This window comes from Mirounga leonina, unplaced genomic scaffold, assembly GCF_011800145.1.
Source record: "Mirounga leonina isolate KUSES-001 unplaced genomic scaffold, KU_Mleo_1.0 Mir_150, whole genome shotgun sequence".
Taxonomy (NCBI): domain Eukaryota; kingdom Metazoa; phylum Chordata; class Mammalia; order Carnivora; family Phocidae; genus Mirounga; species Mirounga leonina.
The window spans coordinates 14,953,732-14,975,299 of NW_023270374.1; the positions used below are offsets into that span (position 1 = coordinate 14,953,732).

General features: G+C 40.0%; 1 protein-coding gene across 2 annotated transcripts in view; it reads right to left on the minus strand.

The window, feature by feature from the left end:
• The window catches only part of SNAP25 (synaptosome associated protein 25), an 83,161-nt gene that overhangs the window by 5,364 nt on the left and 56,229 nt on the right, over positions 1-21,568 (minus strand). The window contains exons 3-7 of one of the 2 annotated variants that reach the window (XM_035005841.1): positions 21,342-21,383; positions 15,070-15,118; positions 7,895-8,012; positions 4,132-4,257; positions 1,151-1,295 (exon numbers count right to left, since the gene is read on the minus strand). In XM_035005841.1, the coding sequence (XP_034861732.1) occupies positions 1,151-1,295; positions 4,132-4,257; positions 7,895-8,012; positions 15,070-15,118; positions 21,342-21,383 (480 nt within the window). Of the gene's footprint in view, positions 1-1,150; positions 1,296-4,131; positions 4,258-7,894; positions 8,013-8,186; positions 8,305-15,069; positions 15,119-21,341; positions 21,384-21,568 lie in introns of both variants that reach the window. The other variant, XM_035005842.1, reaches the window with a different exon arrangement.

A 21,568-nucleotide genomic window follows, 5' to 3' on the forward strand; every position in this document is an offset into this window, starting at 1 on the left:
GAAACTCAGGGTTTCAGGCTCAAAACCTCAGTATCTCTCTTTGAATATAGCTCATACAGCAATATGAGCTGTATATATACAGCTTGAGCTGAATATAGCTCAGGAATAAACTCATACAATGTAAGATTGCCAACTAGAATTGATTATAGATGCACAATTACCATTAAACCTATAATGTATCTATTTCTTCCTGTTGGCATTTTGAGATCTTAAGAGATGATAAGCAATATTCAGGACTCTACTGATCGGGGAGGGGGAAGAATACAAGATCGTAGAAAGTATGTCAGATTTGTAGTGTGGAATATCAGGTTTTGGTGCCCCAAATCTTTTTATAAGGCTTATCCAGTGTTTCTTTCTGTTCCCTTCCAATCTCAAGGCCCTAAACCCATCCCTTCCCATTCTGTTCTCTTCACTTTTCCTTATGACTCTTGTTGACACCAGGGGGTTTTCTCTTAGAGCCACATCTGGTGTCCTTGTGTGAACTCAACTTCATCAGATCATGCTTTCTATTTTGAGATCTGGACATGTGAACTGTTGAACTGGAAATGGAATCTGGGCTTTTTTGAACCATCATTAAAGCTTTGGCATTTATAAAATCAAAGCTCATCATATTCATCTTCTCGTTAAACTAAAATAAGTATTCTTTCCTTTATTTCCTGATTCTATTCCTACACCATCTCTTGACAAGCTCCTAACCAACCTTCAAGACTCGATTTGGCTTTTTTGGAGATTTTCCCATCACTTAACTCTTGAAATCTTTCCTCATCTAACCCTACTTATTAGCATTTTATGTGTGGCTCTCTTGGCAAATTATATTTTGTGTGGTAGTAAATTCAGCTGGAGGCTCACTGCCTCCCATAGGCTGTGAGTTTCTTAGCAGTGGGGATGATGTCTTTCTCATCTTTATGGCCTTTGGATCCTGAAACAGAGGTGCCTCTGAGGAATATCTGCTAGATTAAATTCTACTCTCTTATTTACTTATATGTTGGTGAATTTTTGTCTTGGAAAAATAAGGGGGAAATTTCCATCTATCAGTATGCCTGAATCCCATGCCACAGTTTGAGGGGCTTATTTTGCCATTCATCCTTCCTCAGTGGTATCTCAGAAGAAGTAATGAACAATGGAAGCTTGCTGACTGCCATAAGCTCACCTTCTCCATGATCCTGTCAATCTGGCGGTTCTGTGTATCGATCTCATTGCCCATATCCAGGGCCATGTGACGGAGGTTTCCAATGATACCGCTCACCTGCTCCAGGTTTTCATCCATTTCATTTTCTCGGGCATCGTTTGTTACCCTGGGAGTCAAAATGTAATTTTTAGAAGATAGAAAGTGTGAAAAAAAACTCACATACCAAGGACCCAAAGCTAAGGGAAAGTCTGGAGACCCCTTAGGTATCAATCCCATGCATCTTTAGTCTTTGTTCAATGAGTACATTTTAGCTTTTATACATTAGAAAATAATTTTTATTTATTTATTCATTTATTTATTTATTTATTTATTTATTTATAAGTAGGGTCCATACCCAGCATGGATCTCAACGCCAGGCTTGAACTCATGACCCTGAGATCAAGACCCAAGCTGAAATCGAGTCAAACCCTTAATTGACTGAGCCACCCAGGTGTCCCTAGAAAATAATTTTTAAATTTCATTTTTGAACATTTAAGTTTCTTTTTTAGAGAAGGCATATTAAATAGATTAATTTATTTACTTCTTTCATTTCCACCAGCACATCATTTCCTCCCTATGTTCATATGTTTATCCTAATTTTCATTTTTTAAGAATAAAATCATTTTAGTTGAGAGGACTGGGTCAGAGAATGAAGATGGAACTAGTTAGAAACTATATTTTTCTTTCTGAAATGTCAAACAAAGTCTCCAAGAGTTAAATTGAGAATGAAAGAAAAGGCTTATTGTGTTAAGTCAGAGAATTTCTCTGCTCCATCTTCTTCCGCATTTGGGGCCAAAATCCCTGGGAAGAGTAAGGATAATACAGTCTGCCCCTTAATCCTGCTGGCTCCTAAGAACTCCAAAGGGAGCTACTTATTCAAGATGATTTCTATTTGCTCAGATTTCATTGCAGGGGGGGTTGGGGTTGGTGGCATTGTGAATGGGTGATTTCAGGGGAAAAATTGTGATAAAAGATTATTGTTCCAGTTTGGGAAGGAAGGAGTTGGCTCTCGAAGTGCCTTACCACCTGGCCATTTTTTTCACAGTTCAGCTTGAAAGTTAAGAAGGTAGTAACTCTTTATTGCAAATGGTAAGTATTCATTCTAGGATGTTCTGGTTAATTAATATTTTCCCACTGCATGTGGTGATGAGCTAAAAATGTTCAGAGGGGTTAAAACCCATTCCCCATGGTCACCCCCAGTGTAGACTAGCCCACAAAGGTTTTTAAAGCAGCCTAGGCCAGTAGAAATTAAAGGGGGAACTTCCTAGCTTTCTTACATAAAAAAGAAACTTATTTAAATGATTATCAACAGCTAAGGCATACTCTGGTTCCAGGATTCTCAATGCTGATTGTATATTAGAATCACCTGAAAAGCTTTAAGAACCACAGATGGCTGGGTCTCACTTTTTTTTAAAGATTGTATGTATGTATGTATGTATGTATGTATGTATGTATGTATGTATGTATGTATTTACTTGAGAGAGAGAGAGCGAGCATGTGAGCGGGAGGAAGAACAGAGAGAGAAGGAGACACAGACTCCCGCCTGAGCAGGGAGCCCAATGTGGGGCCCCACCCCAGGAGCCCCGGATCCCAGGATTATGACCTGAGCCAAAGGCAGACATTTAATTGACTGAGCCACCCAGGCGCCCCTCAGTACTGATGTTTTTAAAAAACAGCCTCAGGTCATTCTAATTTGCAGCCAGGATTGAGAACCCCTGGTCTAGTTTCCCTGGGAGCAGATAGAAACAAGAATAGAATTGTCATCTGTGAGGCTTTATGTAGCTATCTAGACCTTATACAGGTCACTGTCATTTGAATGTGGGTTATTGGTTGGTAACATCAGCTACAATGGCCCAGTAATATATAGCTGTACAACTATCTCTACACTAGTCATTAGGTACCCTAGTCACTGCTGAGTCCTAGCAGTAGCCTGTAAAAAGGGATAGGGTTTTTTTTTTTTTTTCTTTTCTTCTCTTTTTAACAACAGGAATATTTGTCATTATTTACTCTGTTTTCTGGTCTCCTGAGAGCTGATTTCTGGATAGGCAGATCTGTGTAATTTGAGATTTTTAAATAGGTCTTTAAGTTGGCTTTTGCTTCCAGGTCTCACAGGAAATCAGAAGTCAGGTATGCTTGTTATTCTCTATTTGTCCCCCCAGGTCCATTCTCTGACCTGTTTTGCTCTCTGCCCAGAGACGCTGACCTCTCTACAAAGGCATCACCCAGATTCTCTTAACCCTCCGGCTTCCAGTAGGCTTTGGCAGATGGCCCGTGAGATATTGGAGGGCAAGAGGAAAGAGGAATGGGGGCATTTATTTCCCTTTCTCATTTCCTGCTAGTTTTGCAACAGCGGCATTTCTCTATAGCCCCTCCCCCACAGTGGTAACTACTGTCAGGTTCTGATAACAGCTCCCATCCCTTCAGGACTTTTCCTGCTATTGCTAGTCCACCAATGCTTTACCATCGCTTGTTATTAACCCGGCCCACATCTCTGTAAACAATCTCTTTAATAAGTTCTGTTCAATTCCATTTATGGAAAGAGACACCTGTTTACTGCCGCATTGAGGCTGGATGTGGTCACGTGACTCGCTTTGTCTGATGAAACTCTGGCAAACCCGACAAGGCTTGGTAAGTGCTTGTGCATTGGAGCCTGCCCCCTTGGAATGCTGCCACCACCACGTAAGAAGCCAGGGCTCTTTGCTGGAGGGACCGCACGGGGGAGAGTGGAGGCGCCCTGCCCTAGTCAACCACGAGCCGAGTGACTGAGACCATCTTGGGCCATCGTGCACCCATCTGCACGGAATGAGGGAGCCCAGGAGGGGCTCTTGGCAGAACTGCCCAGCAACATACACATTCATAAGTAACCAGTAAAATGGTTGTTGCTTTAAGACCCACTCAGCTTGGGATGATTTGTTTACTTAACAATGGACGACTGCTACAGGGCTAGCTGCACTGCGGCTCACCTCCGAATGAAGCCACCACTGATGGCCATCTGCTCCCGTTCGTCCACCACACGAGCAGGCTGGCTGGCCACCACTCCGTCCTGATTATTGCCCCAGGCTTTTTTGTAAGCATCGCTTGATTTAAGCCTATGCAAAAAAGAGGGTGAGTGACAAGGCAAGGGGGTGGAGCATCAAGCTCACAACAATGGTCACCTCTTCAAGCTAAGAACCAAACCAAGCAAATGGGTTTTAATTCGAGGCATTAGAGAATACCGATATATCATGATTTGGACCCAAACAGTTGGCCACCACCATGCCTCAGCTACTCAGCATTGCATTTCCAATCGAGCCAATTGCAATTGTCAAGACTGCAACCTTTGCCCAAAGGTTGTTCTTGTTTTGGTTTGTCTTTGCAGTTTAGTTGGATTTAAGACAAGGATTAAGGTAGCTGGAGGACATTCAGTTCTATTTCAGTGACATGGTTATATTTTGAGACACAAAACACACAGAAAAACATACTGGCAGACAGACACATAACAAGACTGCCAAGTAGAGTGTGTACATCACACCACAGCAACACACTGTCACCAAGAAAAACATACTCGACTGAGTTTTTACACACCATCATGCAAAGATTCCCTGTTTTAATTTTTCCCCCAATGCATGTGTGGGACTAACCCTTCCAACTCTGCATGAAGGACATAAAGCACTGGTGGTTGGCCAAGGGTGGTGGTCTTTGAGTTGCCTCGAGAGTGATTTGAATTAGATAATATATCGGTACTTCCAAACAGTCACCATACATCTAGTCGATGTACAAACCTTTGTCCACAGAGACAAAAAGTAAAAGAGGCATAGTGAAATGAGTGCAGGAAAATAGAAGAGAGAACAAGCCATCTAGCACCAGAAAAGGAAATCCCTCTATGTCTTCTTCATGCACCAGCTACAGGCATGAGTAGAAAGTGAAGCATTCTCATTTAAGCCAAACTACTCCAGAAGTTGACCATTCTTGAAAAAGGCACTAGCAGGACAGTAATAGCCTTCATGAGGATTTGAAACGCAGGTTCAATAGCTTCTTTGTCAGGCTGGGGGGCAGGGTGTGAGTGATTACAAACTCCTACTTCAAGCTATCCTGGGATGTGGCAGGGGAGAGTGGTCTGGAACTGGTGTGGTCTCCATGGGCCGTATTTCACTGATCTGCCTTGGAGAGAAACTTAAAATCCAGGCATACCTGTTGTGCCCAATAGAAACATGTGCAGCATATTTCGGTGGGTGTGTTGTAATTTAAGGCAATCAAAGATGTTTTTAGGTTCTTTGCATAGTAGAAACCACATGCTTTTAGTCCAAAAACAAGAGAACTTCCTGTGGTCCCATTTTCATATTTTCTCTTATAAGACAACAGAATTTACACCCCCCCCCTTTTTTTCTTGTATGGGAGGATCTCAGCCATCTATTAAAACTGGCTCTAATACTAATATTTGCAGAGGGGACCAAGCAACCCTGGAATAAGCTGGAAAATTGTACAAATGGAATTTCAGCAATTCCCACAATCTAGTGTACAATGCCACAGACCTCGGAGCTGTCAGAATTTACTGCTCTAAAGAGCCATGGGCCCACTCCGTGGGACAGGATCCAAAAACTAATTTAATAGAGCTTAGAGTCTGGCTTTGTTTTCTTTCCGACTCCCCGTTCCCTCCCTCCTCACATTACAAGAAGTTATATGGACCTTGTGAGGTTTTCTGCTATGTAAAATATCTGGTATACCATCTTTGGCAAAGTCAAAGGGGTGGGAAAGTTTGCGTTTCTGAAAGAAGGCGAATCACTGCACCCACAATGCTGCACATAGACTCACAGAACTGCCGTACATCTACCATAATCCTTTGAAACATGCCGAGACAGGGCGAAGCCCTCAGAGAGTCCAGGGCACCACCAGCCACTGCGTTGTGACACATGGTTTTTAAAGCATTATTTACACACAATAGGGAACACTTCACTCAAGCTTTGAAGCTCAGTTAGGGTCTCTTGTGCCGACTACTATGTGGAATTCGTAGGGGCCATCATTTCATCTGAACATTAGAATCCATCCCGGGGCGGGGCCTGCCTCCACGCCTTCTCCACACAGTTGATGAATGGGGAAATTGTATCTGTTGGAATTCATCACAAAAAGGGTGGATATCTCACCTGGGGGACAAGTGGCCAAAGAAAAGGATATACAGTTAAGTCTTAACTAACTGGAATGTGTAGCCATGAGTCATTTTGGTGAATGACGTGACTTTGTTAATTAACAGTGGGCCATGGAGGAAAACTTTGTTTCAGGGGTGATTGTTGAATATCTGTTAGATTCTCAAGGCACTTTCCTGCCTTAGAGTCTTAGGGTAGTGAACATGACCAAATTTTTCCTTGGTTATGGTTTCACTTGATGTGCCTGATGGCCTTTCCTCTGAAGATCAACTCTTGTTGTTTGGTCCCCTTAGGTGTGGAAGTTACATAGGAAAATGTAGACTGAGTGACAGAATGTGAACTGCCTAGACTGCCCTTCAAGAAAAACCATTTTAAGTCCCTGATGTGATCCCCCATCCCTTTGTTCAACTGTCTCTTTTTACTAAAAGTGGAAGGAAGCGAAAGTGTAAATACATTTGAGAGTTCCAGTTAGCTAGATTCCAGTTAATCAGGCTTTACTGTAGATCATTCTTTTAAAACAGTTTTAAATTTATCTGTAAATCGAGCCCCTCCCCCTCCTAAACAGGAAGTGGGATATTTTAAATCAGCCTCAAAGTTTAAAGGATGTGAATGGTCATATAATCAGCTAGAAATGACATAAATTGCTGTTCTAAAAGCTAGGATCAGGAGAGCTTTTAGGAAAAAGGCTTCTGTTCAAAGGGAAGTGGGAGGGGTGAGGGAGATCGGGTAATGGGTTTAATTTTCCAAATGCATGTTGGACAATCCACTCATGCATTTTTTTTCCACTGCTAGTCAAATAAGACTATCTTCCAGAACCCTCATTTTCAGGTTCCTTCTGTTGCAAACCTTTATAACCACATGTCACATTTCTGCTACATTCCAAAAAAAAAAGCGTTGCAGAACCTTGAAAACAGTTGAAAGTTTTGTGATGTCGTGCATGCAAAATCTACACATTTCAACATTTTAGTCAGTGTACGGATAGATCTTCCAAGAGGAAGAATTTCACAGGGATGGGTCCAATTTGAGTAAGGCTTGAGCACCTCTTGCTGAAGGGCTCGTGGCCTCTGCGGTGGGTGCAGCTGGGGCATCTATAGTCTAATAACGGGGCGGATTTGGCAACTGGTGGGGCAATCTCTGTCATATTCTCTGTGTTACAGATGCTTGCTTAGGCCAAATTACCTGTCTCTTTTGCTTCTGGAAAATCAAATCTTGAACATATGTGTTTCTCAACTTCCAAACTTACCCTCCAATCTTTTCTAGCTCTGCAGTTTTGGCTTTTGGGGTTGCAGGAAAATAAAATTGCCTGGGTGCCTCTTTTTTGAGGCTTGTCTCTGTCTCAAGGTACACTTTCTGGAAAATGTTGAAATGTTCATCAATAAAAATTGCTGACAGTGAAGCTTTCACTGTAGTATGCCTGATTTTTAATGCATCAACAGTAACTCCCACTATATCATCTATGCTATGAGATGAATGCATTGGAGACGGTATTGATCTGTTCTGCATGCCACATGCTCATCCTGCCTTTGTGCTTGGCAGGAATGAGCTTGTCAAGGCTTGGAGATGGGCCTTGGGAAACCAAAGCTACAGGCAGGCAGGCAGCACCTACTTGTTACAGGGACACACACAAAGCCCGCAGAATTTTCCTAGGTCCGTCAAATTCTTTTCTGCTTCTTTCATGTCCTTATTGATTTGGTCCATCCCTTCCTCAATGCGTTCCAGTTGTTCTGATTAAACACAAGTATTTTATCCCCACAGAATGAAGCGGATGGAAAAGGACAAAGAAAAAAAAGACAAAACTTCAGACATTCACTTTGACATTAAAAAAGAAAAAAATCAAAAGAAAGAAGAAAAGAAAGAAAACTGGACGCCACAGATTAGAGCTGGTACCCAGTACCTACTTGTTACAAGGACATATGAAAAGGCCACAGCATTTCCCTAAATCTTTTAAATTTTTCTCGGCCTCCTTCATGTCTTGGTTGATATGGTTCATGCCTTCTTCGACACGATCGAGTTGTTCTGGTTAGGACAAAGGGATGACAGTGTGGAATGAATTTTTTGGGGGTTTCCAGCAGAACATGAGAAATGACTATGTGGAACAGAATTTGAAAGAGAAAGATATTACAATGCATGGTCCTAGAGGATGCATTGCTGGAGACTGCTGCCACCCTACACAGGCACAGGTGGAAGGAAATGAACAAAAATGATGCTCAAAATAGTTTGTAATTCAGACACAATGGGATGGGGTACGTGGGCCTGTTGGATTCCTAGTGTCCAGGAAAACAGCACAGCCTATTCACTTACTCAGACACCAGTGAAACCCAAGAGAAAGAAAAACAGGGTGTTAATGTTTTAGGAATTCAGATTTCATGCTACTAGAGAAGGTACCTGCTTCAACTTTAAATATCTCTATCTTTGGGTTTTAAGCATCCTCGACCAGGTAAGGGTAGCAGATAGAATCAATCTTCTCTGGGGAAAATATCAACAATTAAAGGGATAATTAGCAATGGGTACCAGATCTTTTTATTTTTTCCCCTAGCAGTGGGCTGTTCCCTAGCCCAGGGGCAGTTCTTGGTTTTGAATACTTAATTCATAGGCACTGTTTAAAAAAGAAAGCAACATCAGCAGTCATGTTCCAAGCACTGGGACATTTAAATTCCTCTCTTCATCCTATGACTTACTTGCTATGAAAGTTCTGGAAGGCATTTCACTTCTCTGCCCCCTGATTTCCCAGTCTCTACAATGGGGGGCATGCTGGATCCCAATGGCAGACAGCAGGGAAAACAAACACATGGGTCTCTGAAGGTGGGGTGATGGGCTGGACCATAGAACAGTTGCCGAGTCAACTCTGCCAACAAAGCCAATCTGAGTGCATCTGAGACGTAGATCGATAGCCATAAAACCAGCTCGTGCTTCTAGGTTGCCTGGGTTACATTCACTAACTCAATTAATTTTTCAAAAGTTATGGCACCACATTGAGTAAATTACAAGTTCAATGAAGGGGTTTCTTAAAACAGCTTTTAAGACCCTTAAAGGAAAGCAGCAATGCGATGTCCTGGCTGTTGAGTTACAAAACCTAATTACACTTGCATCTCTCTTTTCATCTGCATTTCTGTGCATACCTGCCTGTGCCTCTGGGAATAAAGTTTTGATTAGAATAAAACTGATAAATCCATTTCCAGTCTAAGGGCAGACATAATCACTTAGAAAGAATTTCACGTTAAATTTTCCAGTGGAAAGTATCAGTCCAAAAAACTAAGATAGGTTCCTTACTGACCCATTAAGAGATTGTCCATCTGGAAAACAAGAGCCCACTGTGTTCTCTTTAATGGGGCTAAAGAATAGAACCCAGCTTATTGAGAATCTGCTACCTGTGCCTGCTCTTCAAATGATAGATGAAGGCAAAATTTAAGTACATCTCCAGTGTTGGATAGCTGGGGAGAAAAACAGTGTTGTGCTGGTGAACTTCTGCTGGGTAAGCATAGGTCTAGTAATGTCTTTAAGAAAATCTTTAAAAGGACTAAAAAGAAAAAAAAATGATGGCAATTCTTTATATTCCATAAGATTTTTGTACCTTTATAAAGACTTCTTTCCAGTTCCCTTTAAAGAATGTAATAAATTAGCTTGCAGATAAAATTAACTATTGAATAGGGGGATTGATAGAGAAGGAGCTCAACATTGTCAAAAGGAAGAGCCATGTCAAGTACAGACAGAAGTCCCAATGGAATAATTGCTAATAGCTTCCTGGAGCGCTGGGTGGAGGTGGGATTGAAGGAGCATCTGGACTCAGGGAAAATATGTCGCACTCCACTAATGAAAGCTGAAATACACACAGATTATGGCATGGGGATACATATTCAGGCATTTGTCCTTCTTGAAGAGTTTCTCTGACATTTCAGGAGCCCCACCCACGGTGGCCCCAGGGATTAGGAGGTAATAAAAATAAAATGTAATAAAATAAAAATGTGAATTGGTCCCCAAGTGTTGTGTTTCTGAACCAGTGAATTCAGATTAAAATATAAAAACAAACAAGCTGGTCCCAGTCGGTATTTCTTCGAGCTGGGTTCTATCACGGGTTGCCAGACTATTAGGCAAAGGTCATAGCTAAGAGAGGGATGCTGAAGCTCTTTCAGAAAAGTTGATTCAGAAAATGATTTTATAGCTTCCAATATTGGTTGAATTTATCATTTCACACAATTATAAGCCAAACCCTTAATTTAAAAAATATTGTGGAACCATTTTGTCATCGGTATTCTAACTATTCATCTTTGGAGGGTACTGTGTTAGGTTTGTGGGTGTTTGGCGTATTGAAACTTCATTGATACTTATGAAGTATCAATTTCTGTGAGGACATCTCTCAGGAAATGCTCGAAAATAACCAATATATTTATTCCATCCTGGGGTGGCCAGCAGCATCTCACCAGCTGATGCAATGTACTGTCCATAGTTGACCACTCCTTACCACTCCTTACTAGGCTTGCTTTCTGGCTGTTTTCTGTCTATTCTTGGAGACTTGGGAGGACAATAACATTTTGAGTTAGGAGAGGTATTCCAGTAGATGACACTAAATGTTGGGGCAAGGGATTATACTTTCTTTTGCCATGTTTGGATGACTGGTTATTTATGATAGATCCACCAATGGCAGGATACTCAGGGATCTAAGTTAGACATTTTTTTTTCTACTAATCTTACTTAAGCAAGGTGACATGAGGCCCTTAGAATCCCCAACCTGGTTAAAAAACGGATAGTAGAAGAATAGCAAGATGTCAAAGTTATTGACCCAGTGTATAAGCCTTCATGAGAATAGTCAGTTACCAGATGCTGCTTATGTGATTTTCATTATCCTTAGCATTGATGAACATGTGGAAATTCATTACCTAAATTCACATAGCCACTTGTGGCTAGTGGCTATCACACTGGACAGTGCAGCTTTAGTCATCCATAACAGATATTGGTGTGCAGACTTTAGCAAGAGGAATGTTTTCTCAAATGCTACCTTGTAGTGCCATGAACCTTTTAAGAAAGTCAGCAGGCACTCCGGAAGAGGCCTTATTTTGCCCTTCCTCTGTCAGGCAGAGGTCAAAGATTTCACTGTTTAGTTTGGAGTTGATCCCACGGGATTTTCCCAAGGGCTGCATCTTCAGTATTGAAACAAACACATAACCCAGCAAAGACCAACAAAAGGAACAAGAGATATGGAGGTGAAAGGTTAAGTCATCCCCCATTAGTGATAAGGTGGTTTAATGGGGATTTCTAGAGGAATAAAAGTCCCAGGACTCAGTACATTTCCAGGGCCATCTGTCATGCTCAATGCTCCTTGGTGTCTCCTGATACCTGGGTATAAAACAAGAATCCCGTAAAGAATTTTCGAGTGCAACCATTTAGCTGGACAACCTGGAATGGCTCTTTAGAAGGATGTCTGTTTCTTGAAACTCCTGTGCAGCTGCAGGATAGAAGCAATCAACATTTTTGGTGTTGAGGCATAGACAAAATTAGGAGAGCATAACTGGAGAGAAATTTTAAAGCAGTTACTGATCTAAACAACTAAAAACAGCATATGCAGGATGAAAATGCATTAACCACGGCAATGAAGATAGTTGTTGACTTATGCTTATCTGTCATTTTAAAAGGTCCTAATCACCTTATAGTATAAATGGAACATGTACCACTTAAGACCAGGCAGAAGCCACACACTTTGGGGGGTTTTACAGTTGTGTGTTTTTTCAGTATCATTGTGATCACCACGCATCTGGTAAAACCAGGGCTAGTCTAGGAAATATGTTTAACCAAGGGATTCAGCATTTATTGTGGTATGGCCACAAATGAAATGTTTTAGCGGAGAACATTAACTATCTTGTGGGGGAAAAAATCTGCTCTTCTACTTCCTTTCTCAGAGAATAACATATAGATGTTCCTGAGAATCATTTGTGCTTAAGAAGAATATATTTTTGTATGTAGATTCTGGCAAATTTTGTCTCGAGATTTTCTTCATCAAAGTGCAATGAAATTTGCAACTCAAGTAAGCATATTATTCACCTTCTCTTTTTTTGATTCCAGATTTGTAGAGATTACTTTCCAAGTCTTTATGTCAATTCTTTATAGTATTGGGAAGAAAGCATTACCTTGAATCTTGCTCAAAACTTTCCTCCAATTATCATTCTCCCTTTTCTACCCCCTTCACATGCAAATTACTAAGAGAGTATTCAAAGGTGGAACTCCTAATTATTTAAATGTGTATCAATTTAACTCTGGAAACGAGGTACCACTCTTCTACATGGGCACCTGTGGGTTAATTTTAAAAAGATGATTTGCCATGTTCAGAGTTTCAAAATCTGGGACATTATTACACAGATCAAGCCAGCAACCCTTACAACTATAGCAAATTTATCTGGGGAGTTCTGAAGACTGCCACAGCTATTATAATTCCTTCAAAACACAACTACATCACTAGATTCAGTTATTTGTGTCTAAATTTTTGCCAATTAGTATCTTAAAAATTGTGGGGAAGTGTAAGGGTTGATGTTCAATTGTTTTTTAAAAAAATTTTTTCTCTTGATTTTTTAATTGGTTGGTATATATTTATTGACAAAGCTCAATACAAATAAATAATATAGAAACAAAAGTCTTTATATGACAGCCATGAGGATGTGCCCCTCAGATCTCCCTTCAAGAGGGAATTTGTAGTTAGCTCACATGTCCAGTTGCTACACCTATGGGATCTGCCAAAGCATTTCCATGGAGACCATGCTGTCGCTGGGATGCTTCTAGTTCATGGCTATGGCTGAGCACAATGGAATCACTAGAGCTGAGGCATCCTTGCCTATGGTGGGGCTGCTCCATTGGGTTTTCTTAGCTCCTGGGCTCCCCATCAGCCTGGAGTGTGAGACTCTTCCTCCTTGCTCCTCTCCTCTTAACAAGTGTCAGACCTGCCTCAGTCGACAGCTTTCCCTGCCTACACCTGCTCCTCTTCCCTTGACCCATCACAGGTGTCCATAATAGATCTTGTATACTTCTGACTCTTAGCATTTGCTTCCCAGAGGAGCCCAAATGATATCCTTTTCTAGTCCCTCCCTGCCCTTGCCCTAACTCATCAGAAGTTGGTAAAGATTTGTCTCATTTAGTGTAATGGTTGAAGAATATTTCTTTTATGGCCAGTCCATAATTCATTTGGTCGGTCTCCCCACTGACAGACATTTAGGCTGTTTCCAGTTTTACACTCTTAAAGGTAAGACATAGAGAAATGTACATCTGCAGCATATAATTCTAGGAGTAGAATGTCTTGGTCAAGGATGAGTATACTTCATACTTTGAAAATATTATCTTGAAAATATTATCAAATTACTCTTCAAACACTTATATCAGTCTATAGTGCCTATCTGTACACTGAAGATCTCCATTTTCCCAAAATACTCACAGCATTAGTGATTATCAATTTAAAAAATCTGTACCAGTCTGCTAAAGAGTGTCATCTCATTATTGTTGTTGGTTGAAGCATGGTTTCATATGTCTATTTATAGATTTATATCTTACACCAATTTGCTTGTAGGTTTTTGCCCTTTTCTTTGATCATATGCAAGGTCTCTCTGTATTTTAGGAAAATGCCTTATGCCTGTTATCTGTAGGGCAATTCCCAAACCCCCAACCCCATCTGAGGTTTATTTTTTTTTGAAATTTGTTTGTGAATACATTACATTTTTATCTTTGACATTAAAAAATTTCTCATGATTCCTAAGAATTTTCTAATGTTTTCAAAAATACACATAGATACATAATAAATATAAATAAAATAAATATATATAAATAAATATATATATAAATAAAGAGAAAAAATTCTCAACAATTTGCTTATTATAATAAGAATTCAGAGTAGAATCAGGTAGCTAACTTGTGGCTAGAATTATTATTATTATTATTTTATTATTTTTTTTCTCTTTATTTTTAAAAAAATTCAATTAATTAACATATAATGCATTATTGGTTTCAGAGGTACAGGTCTGTGATTCATTAGCCTTATATAATACCCAGTGTTCATTACATCACATGCCTTCCTTAATGTCTGTCACCCAGTTACCCCGTGGCTAGAGTTAAATAAGCATTGCCATATGACTAGATGTATTGAGACAAAAAAAATTACCCTTCTAGATTCCACTTTAGAGTACAGAGATGATTTTCACTGATTCTGATTTTCACTGCTTCAGCATTTCCATAACAATTAAAAGCAATTTAAATATTTTAAATGGTTCATTTATAATCTCCCTTGGCTTATATCCTGTTAAAGATATAACTAAGAGGACTTAGTTACTAAAGGAATCCTCATGATAACTTGGAAATCAAAACTGCCAGATACTGAATTAGGATGGTCACAAGAAATGGACGTGATGTACTATTCTCTTATTCTATCTAGGGATTATTACAAGAAAACTAAGTTTATGGGAAAAATTGGGGATAAGGAGGTTCAGAGAATTCTCAAACTGTCCAAAATACTACCATTAAAAGAAACTCCAAAAAATAATGACTTTTGCCATCAAAATTCTGTTATTCCAACATATATAACAGGGAGATTAGTGACATTCAATCAGCCATGAAGGCCTCAACATTCCCATACATTTACCAATCTTTTCAACAGAGAAAGGGAAAAAAGCAAGATAATGAAAACTCTAGAACCCTCATATATGCATATAAATATGTTGAAAGGACCACCTGTGTATACACAAATAATTTTTTTTTAAAAAATGCACTTTATTCAGATGAGGAATTGTGCTTACTGAAGAAATCTCAACTTACCTCCTTGTTCATCCAACATAACCAAAGTCCTGATACCAGCATCTTTACTCTACATTCCAATAATGGTAGCAAAGTTGAAAAAGAGTTAAAGAGAGAAAAGAGAGAAAGAGAAATCAGTAAGGGGACAATTAGCCCTAGAAATGGAAAATGAAGAAGGACCAAAGGAAAAAGAGGGAGGAAATAGGGCAAGAGCACTAAGGGCTGGGGAGGGACTCAGAAGAAGGGGTCACCTGTGGACTTGCTCTATCAGTGAATCTTAGGGTAGATGAGGTAGATGTAGCTCAGTCTCCATGGGGGTAGGGCTGGGGATGGGGCTTGGCATGAAATTGGAATACACAACTTAATACTATACTGTGGTTTTATATTTGCAAAACAAAAATGCCTTACAGGTTCTGTAACACCAACCATAGAAAGCAAATCTTTCAAAATCTTCTAGACTAAATCTTCTCTGGCATGATACATCAGGAAGTTTCCCTCAGTGAACTGGGAAGGGATGCCCCACTGGAAAGTAAGAAACTTTGGGGGTGAGATTTTTAGGTTTATCAAAATAGATGACTGCTTCACAAAGGTTGAGAAATACAGCCCCAAACAGAACTCACCCTCCCATTTTCTCTCTACGGGGAAAAGTTATGTGAGATTTAGAAAACCAATGGACAGATGAGAAATAAAGGCTCTTTATTCTGAAATCTAAAATTCTGCACAATAATAGAATGTGAGAAAATAATTCATCCACAAGCTTTACTGCATTTCTTTTGTGCAGAAATCTGGAAAAGGCACTCCTCATCTCACTCCACATGATCTAAACAAACCAAACACCACCTGAACTATTTGGTGGAGGGGAGTGGGACTTGGTGGGTAGGGGAAAAGGAACACAGATATTTGTACAGCTCAACCTTAAAAATCATCATTGCTGGGAATTCAAACTGTTAAGGAAAGACTTTTCATTTTATAGGGTGATTATTAATAAGTATAAAATGGCATTGCTAACCGTTTGGATTAATTGGTTTTTCAGGGGATGCTCATGGTGGCCCCTAGAATAAACTCAAAAGGAAGACATCTCTCATGGCCCCATTTATTTTCCACTGACTTATTTTATTTATTTTTTAAGATTTTATTTATTTATTTGACAGAGAGAGACACAGCGAGAGAGGGGACACAGGCAGGGGGTTGGGAGAGGGAGAAGCAGGCTTCCCTCAGAGCAAGGAGCCCGATGTGGGGCTCGATCCCAGGACCCCGGGATCATGACCTGAGCTGAAGGCACACGCTTCATGACTGAGCCACCCAGGTGCCCCTCCACTGACTTATTTTAAACTAAGAAAGAAAGAGAGGGATATTAGTGGAGGTCAACAGAGGGTTTTGTTTTCTTTTGTTTTGTTTTTAAACAGTATTTTAACAACTCAATAGGGCTTCTAAAAAATAGAACACTGAAAATGTTTTCTGTGAGTTTTATAAACTCACCATTTCAGAGAATGTTCCAGACAGGAAAAACCAAGCTGCTTCTGAACACATTTTGATAGGATTTAGTTGTGAGGTTAGGAAGTAGTTTGGAGAGCTTGGGTTGACTTCCGGAGTCATCAACAGCACAAATTCTGGAGCCAGACTCTGCCCTGAGATCCTGATGATTTCATTTCCTAGCTGTGGAGCCTCAGGTAAATGTCTTAATTACTCTGTGCCTCAGTTCCCTCATTTGTAAGACAGCGATGATAATAGTTAATACCTCATTGAGTTGTCATGGGAATTAAATGAATTAGTATGTGGCACATGGTAGAATGGTGCCTGGCCTAGAGTTCGCAAGACAGAAGTGTTTATAAAATAAATACCTTCAGAAAATGCATCTATAGCAGGATATTTGGCAAATGAAAACTATCGTCATTACCGACTACCATCAGAAGCTTCCAGACCACTACTTCCCAAACTTTAATGTGCATATGAAGCCCCTGCATAGGAAACATCTTGTTAAAACATGGATCCTGATTCAGTAAGATTGAGATAGAGCCTGAGATTTTGCATTCTGAATAAGCTCTACCATCTAATGATACTGCTGGTGCAAGAATACCGATGGAGCAGCAAGATTCCAGATCCCAGGACACATTTCAAAATCTTTTATTTCAGTGTGTTGTAAATGGACATTTGTCTGCACTGGCCTGTGTTTTAACCATTTCTGTGCCCAGACAGGAACAGAAACAGCTCCTTCACTTTCCAGAGTATGTATAAGGATAAAATGAGCTACAGAATGTAAAGACTTCTAACAGTTCAACTCTTTGGGAGGCTCTGGTTCCAAAAAGCAATTAAGATAAAGGATTTACTTTGTATAGAATATCAATCAGTTTAGAATGGGCTACTGTGTTTGTTTTCTCAGATCGTTTTCTCAAAGGAAAAAGGAAATATGGTAGGAGTTGCCTGATGGAAGGGAAGTTCTGTGCGTAGGAATTCACACTCTGGGATCAGGTAGACCTGGGTTTTAATTTAGTTTCATCTCTGCCATTTGTAGCTGGGTATTTCAAGCAAGTTACTTAATCACTGCATACTTCGATTTCCTCCTTGGTAAGATGGAGATCAGAATAATAGTAAAAGGTGGCTACCTACAAGGGTTAAGTTAGATTACATACGTTTGATGATGATAGCTCTGGGTAGAGTACCCAGCACATAGTAGATTCTCAATAAATGTTAGAACTTACATTTGACTCCACAGTTTTGCTGACAGTTTTTATCAAAATAACTGGATTGTTCTTTGGGGAAACTAGAAATGCAAGGGAGGAGAAGGGCAGGGATGAAGACAATATTTCAGGGAAAGCAGAATATTACTTTCTTTTCTTCTTAACAAGTATTATGTTTTAATAGCTAGGAGTGAGAGGAGGTGGTTCCATTTTTGTCTTAGCTCAATTGTTGGTTTCTGTTTGAGATTGCTGGGAAAACAGTCTACCTAAAACCAGAGAGTTGGAGATATGAGGGATTTTTTTTTTTCATTTCTTTCTTTTTTCTTTTTATTTCTCTCTTTTTATTTTTCCTTTCTTGCAGATGAACCAAGACCATTTCTAGAACATTTTTAAGTCTTTCTTTTGTCATTCTGAGATGTTTTCCCCAAAGTCCAACACATCTGAGCTAAAACCAGGACTCTCCAGGCACTTTCTTAACTGCGAGAATTCCAAAAAACCCCACATCTACCTATATGAAAAGAACTACCCTGCTTCAGTTATCCAGTAGAAAGTCTGGCATAACAAAGACATGGCTTTAGAATGCTTATTTTCTTTTCATTGCCAGGGTGTCTTGAAAGGTAAGTTGGGATGAAAAGAAAAGATGCTTAAAACATCCATGCAGTGTTAAAGAGCCTCAGTAACTACCACTCCATGAAAGCTCTAGGTGGTGCTTCTGAACTGGCCTGCCCTTAAGCCGTGGGCCTTTCCTGGGGTGACCTTTCATAGCCCAAGGCATTCATGTGTAGACTTCATTTCTGGCATGCAGTGTCAACAGAATCAACTTTTTTGCCTGGAACCAAATATTCCCTTCTTGAAGAGACAGTCATGATTCTGTTACCAGAATTAATTACATGCTCCAAAGGCAGGTAAGGCCTTGACTTTGGAGAGCTATTTTCATACCTGTTTTGTTGCATGATACCAATTTATATCTTCCCTCCCACCCCCAAAGGTAGGCCTTCCATACATGTTTCTTGACATGCAGCCATCAAAAGAGCCAGTTTGCAACTCTAGCCTGGGAACCAAGTGCTATATGACTTCTCATCTTTTTGCCTGTGTATGATATCCAGCTTTTCTGAACTTTCCCAACTGACTTCTGTATAACTTTACATTGTCCTTGAGATGCCAATAACGGTTTCTATTAAAAAGCAAGTTTCTATACCTGCCACTCTGTTACACCCTAATGTCTGTGAGGGCTGGCACAAAGTCCTATGTTGAACTGAGAGTGGGGTTGTCTGCCTCAGGGAGATTTCACAAGTTTAGTAACCTTTCCCGTCTTTGAGACTGAATTTCAATAAAAATTCAGCTCAATTCAAATTATATAGCACTGATGCACTTCGGGATCCTGGGTAAGATCCTGGTATTTCAGTGCTCATATTTGCCAAGTTATTTCTGCCCTTGATGAATATTTAATGCTGATTCTCTTTAAAGAGAATTTCTTTTTTGATTGAAAAGCAGACTACCCCCTGAATAGCCAATGCCCTAGACATAAGGGGTATTTGACCATCAATATAAAATAACCCAGGAGGAAGTAAGAGCAATCAATCTACGCTAATCATACCTTGCTCATAAGTTCCTAAGGATAGAAAATCTAATAGCCTCCTCTCATTTATGAGAGGTAGGAACTAGCTTCCATCTGTTTCATCCCTTGTTCTAAGATGCAACCTCATTCTTGATCAAGAAATCCTTTAGGAGAAACAAAAATGTATGATTCAAGTATCCTACTTTAATCAATAGAGCTTTTGAGACTTTCTCCCCGCCGGAGAATAAATTAGAGCAGACACTCCTTACTCAAGACTGGTCGACACTGCCTGCAATTTAAGAAGAGGCAAAAACGAAGTATTCATTGGCCCAAAGACTCCGATGTATGAGGGGCCAGTTCAAAGTGATGCATCCTGATGCATTTGCTCTACCACTTCCATCTCCTAAGCAGGGTTTCAACATTGCACAGGTGGAGCGATTGGTGATAGTTCTGGTATTTTAGAAATTTACTTCACATGTGCACAAACATAAATGAAAATGAAAAATGAGCCTGGAGGCTATGGCTGAAGGTCATAAAGATGTATAACATAATTATGTCAGCTGACATGTGGGTTCCCTTCAGGTCAACGTGAGAACTCATGTGGGAATGTTAAAAAGATTTGTTCCTTTTGCTTGTTCTCATGATGGGTTGAGGGAAAATAAGTCAACTCTGAAAGCCTTGCCAGCACACTTAGATTTAGAATACCTGCCTCCTTCTTGGTCCTCAAGTATTTCTGCATGAGTGGTGTTCCCAGGATAGAGCAAAGACAACATTTCTCTTCATTTAGAGAGGGAAAACTGCTTTCTGTGCTTCCAAGTTCTCCTTTGTTGGCCTGCCTTCCTGTGGGGGCCAATTTGTGCTACATTGCAGGCTCAAATACTCATTTTTCGTGATAACAGATTTCATTAAATGTACCTCCCACCCTTTCCCGGTGGCCTGGGAGCTCATGGTGTCCCCTTCTCCCCACTCCTCTTGTGGCAATTCACATTTAGCCAATATTTCATTTCTGGGTAAGAAGCTGAAGCTGCAGAAATAAAGGAAGATGTTGGCTTCTCTAGCGTGAGGCAGCCGAACTTCCTTCTAGCCTTATAACATTGATCTTTCTTTCCTTTCATGTCATTGCATAAGCAATTTATAGTAGCGCAAGGCAAGTAGGCTCATTTAATCATTCTGCTCAAGAACATGCAAGATCCTTAAAAATGATAACCACACATGAATTGATAAGCAGTTTCAAAGCATAGCTAAAACAGCATTTCACTGAATAAAAACTATTAGGCTTGTTTTATTCAGTAAAGATAAATACAGCCCATCCCATTCTTTTTCCACTTCATCTCTCCCAGTGGGCAAGTTCAATTAATCCACTTACTCTTCCTGGTTGACTGCTGCTCTCCCCAATTGGAATGAGCAAGGTTTATTGTAAATGCCCTTTTGATTCCATTATTGCTATCTGCCCTATTTTGCCCATATAAAAATAGTTTGGGATTCATTAACCATGCCTCGCAAATGGATGTTCAATCCAGAGTCAGGAATATAAAAGAGCTTCTGTATTTGCGTTATGGCCTTGAAATGCCTTTTATCAAAGAATTTTCCTATTACTTCATGAATTTTAGTGCCTGACTCTCAATATTACAATTTCTGAAAATGTTGTTTCTATGGGGTATGTATTTTTAAAAGTCATATGTGTGGCTAAGTCAAAACAGAATGTCAAGATTAGACGTGATTTAGAGGCATCAAAATCACTGCAAGTGAAGTTTTTATGTAGGTAATGCCTTTAGATTTGCTTAAAGTGATTCAGTCTTCTGTGATTTCTTAGGAACATTTACTTAGAAATACCATCCTTCTCTACTTCCCAGACTATAAAGGTAGCTAGGGCTGGGAGGGAGAGGGGATCCTTTGATGGCTACCTGACATCTCCCTCAGTAATGTGAATTCCAGATAGGCTACAATGGAATCAATGGAACCAATGGGATTGTGGCATAAGAAAAGGCAGTAGGGTCTAGGAAAAGAATATGCCGGCAAAAGGGATTAGTTTATCTTGAAATATGGCCACTCCTTACCTCTTCAACCAGTTGCAGCATACGACGGGTGCTTTCCAGTGACTGGGATTAAAAAAAAAAAAATTATGAATGCAGGATCCAGAGGTCTTGGAAAATCCGAACTACTCTCTTCACTTGAGAAACACAAAGGGTTACTATCACACATTCTTTTAAGTTTGTAACTGAACACATTTTCAATCTCTTTCCTATCAGTCTTTCTACATAGTAAGATTCCCTAAAGCAATTAC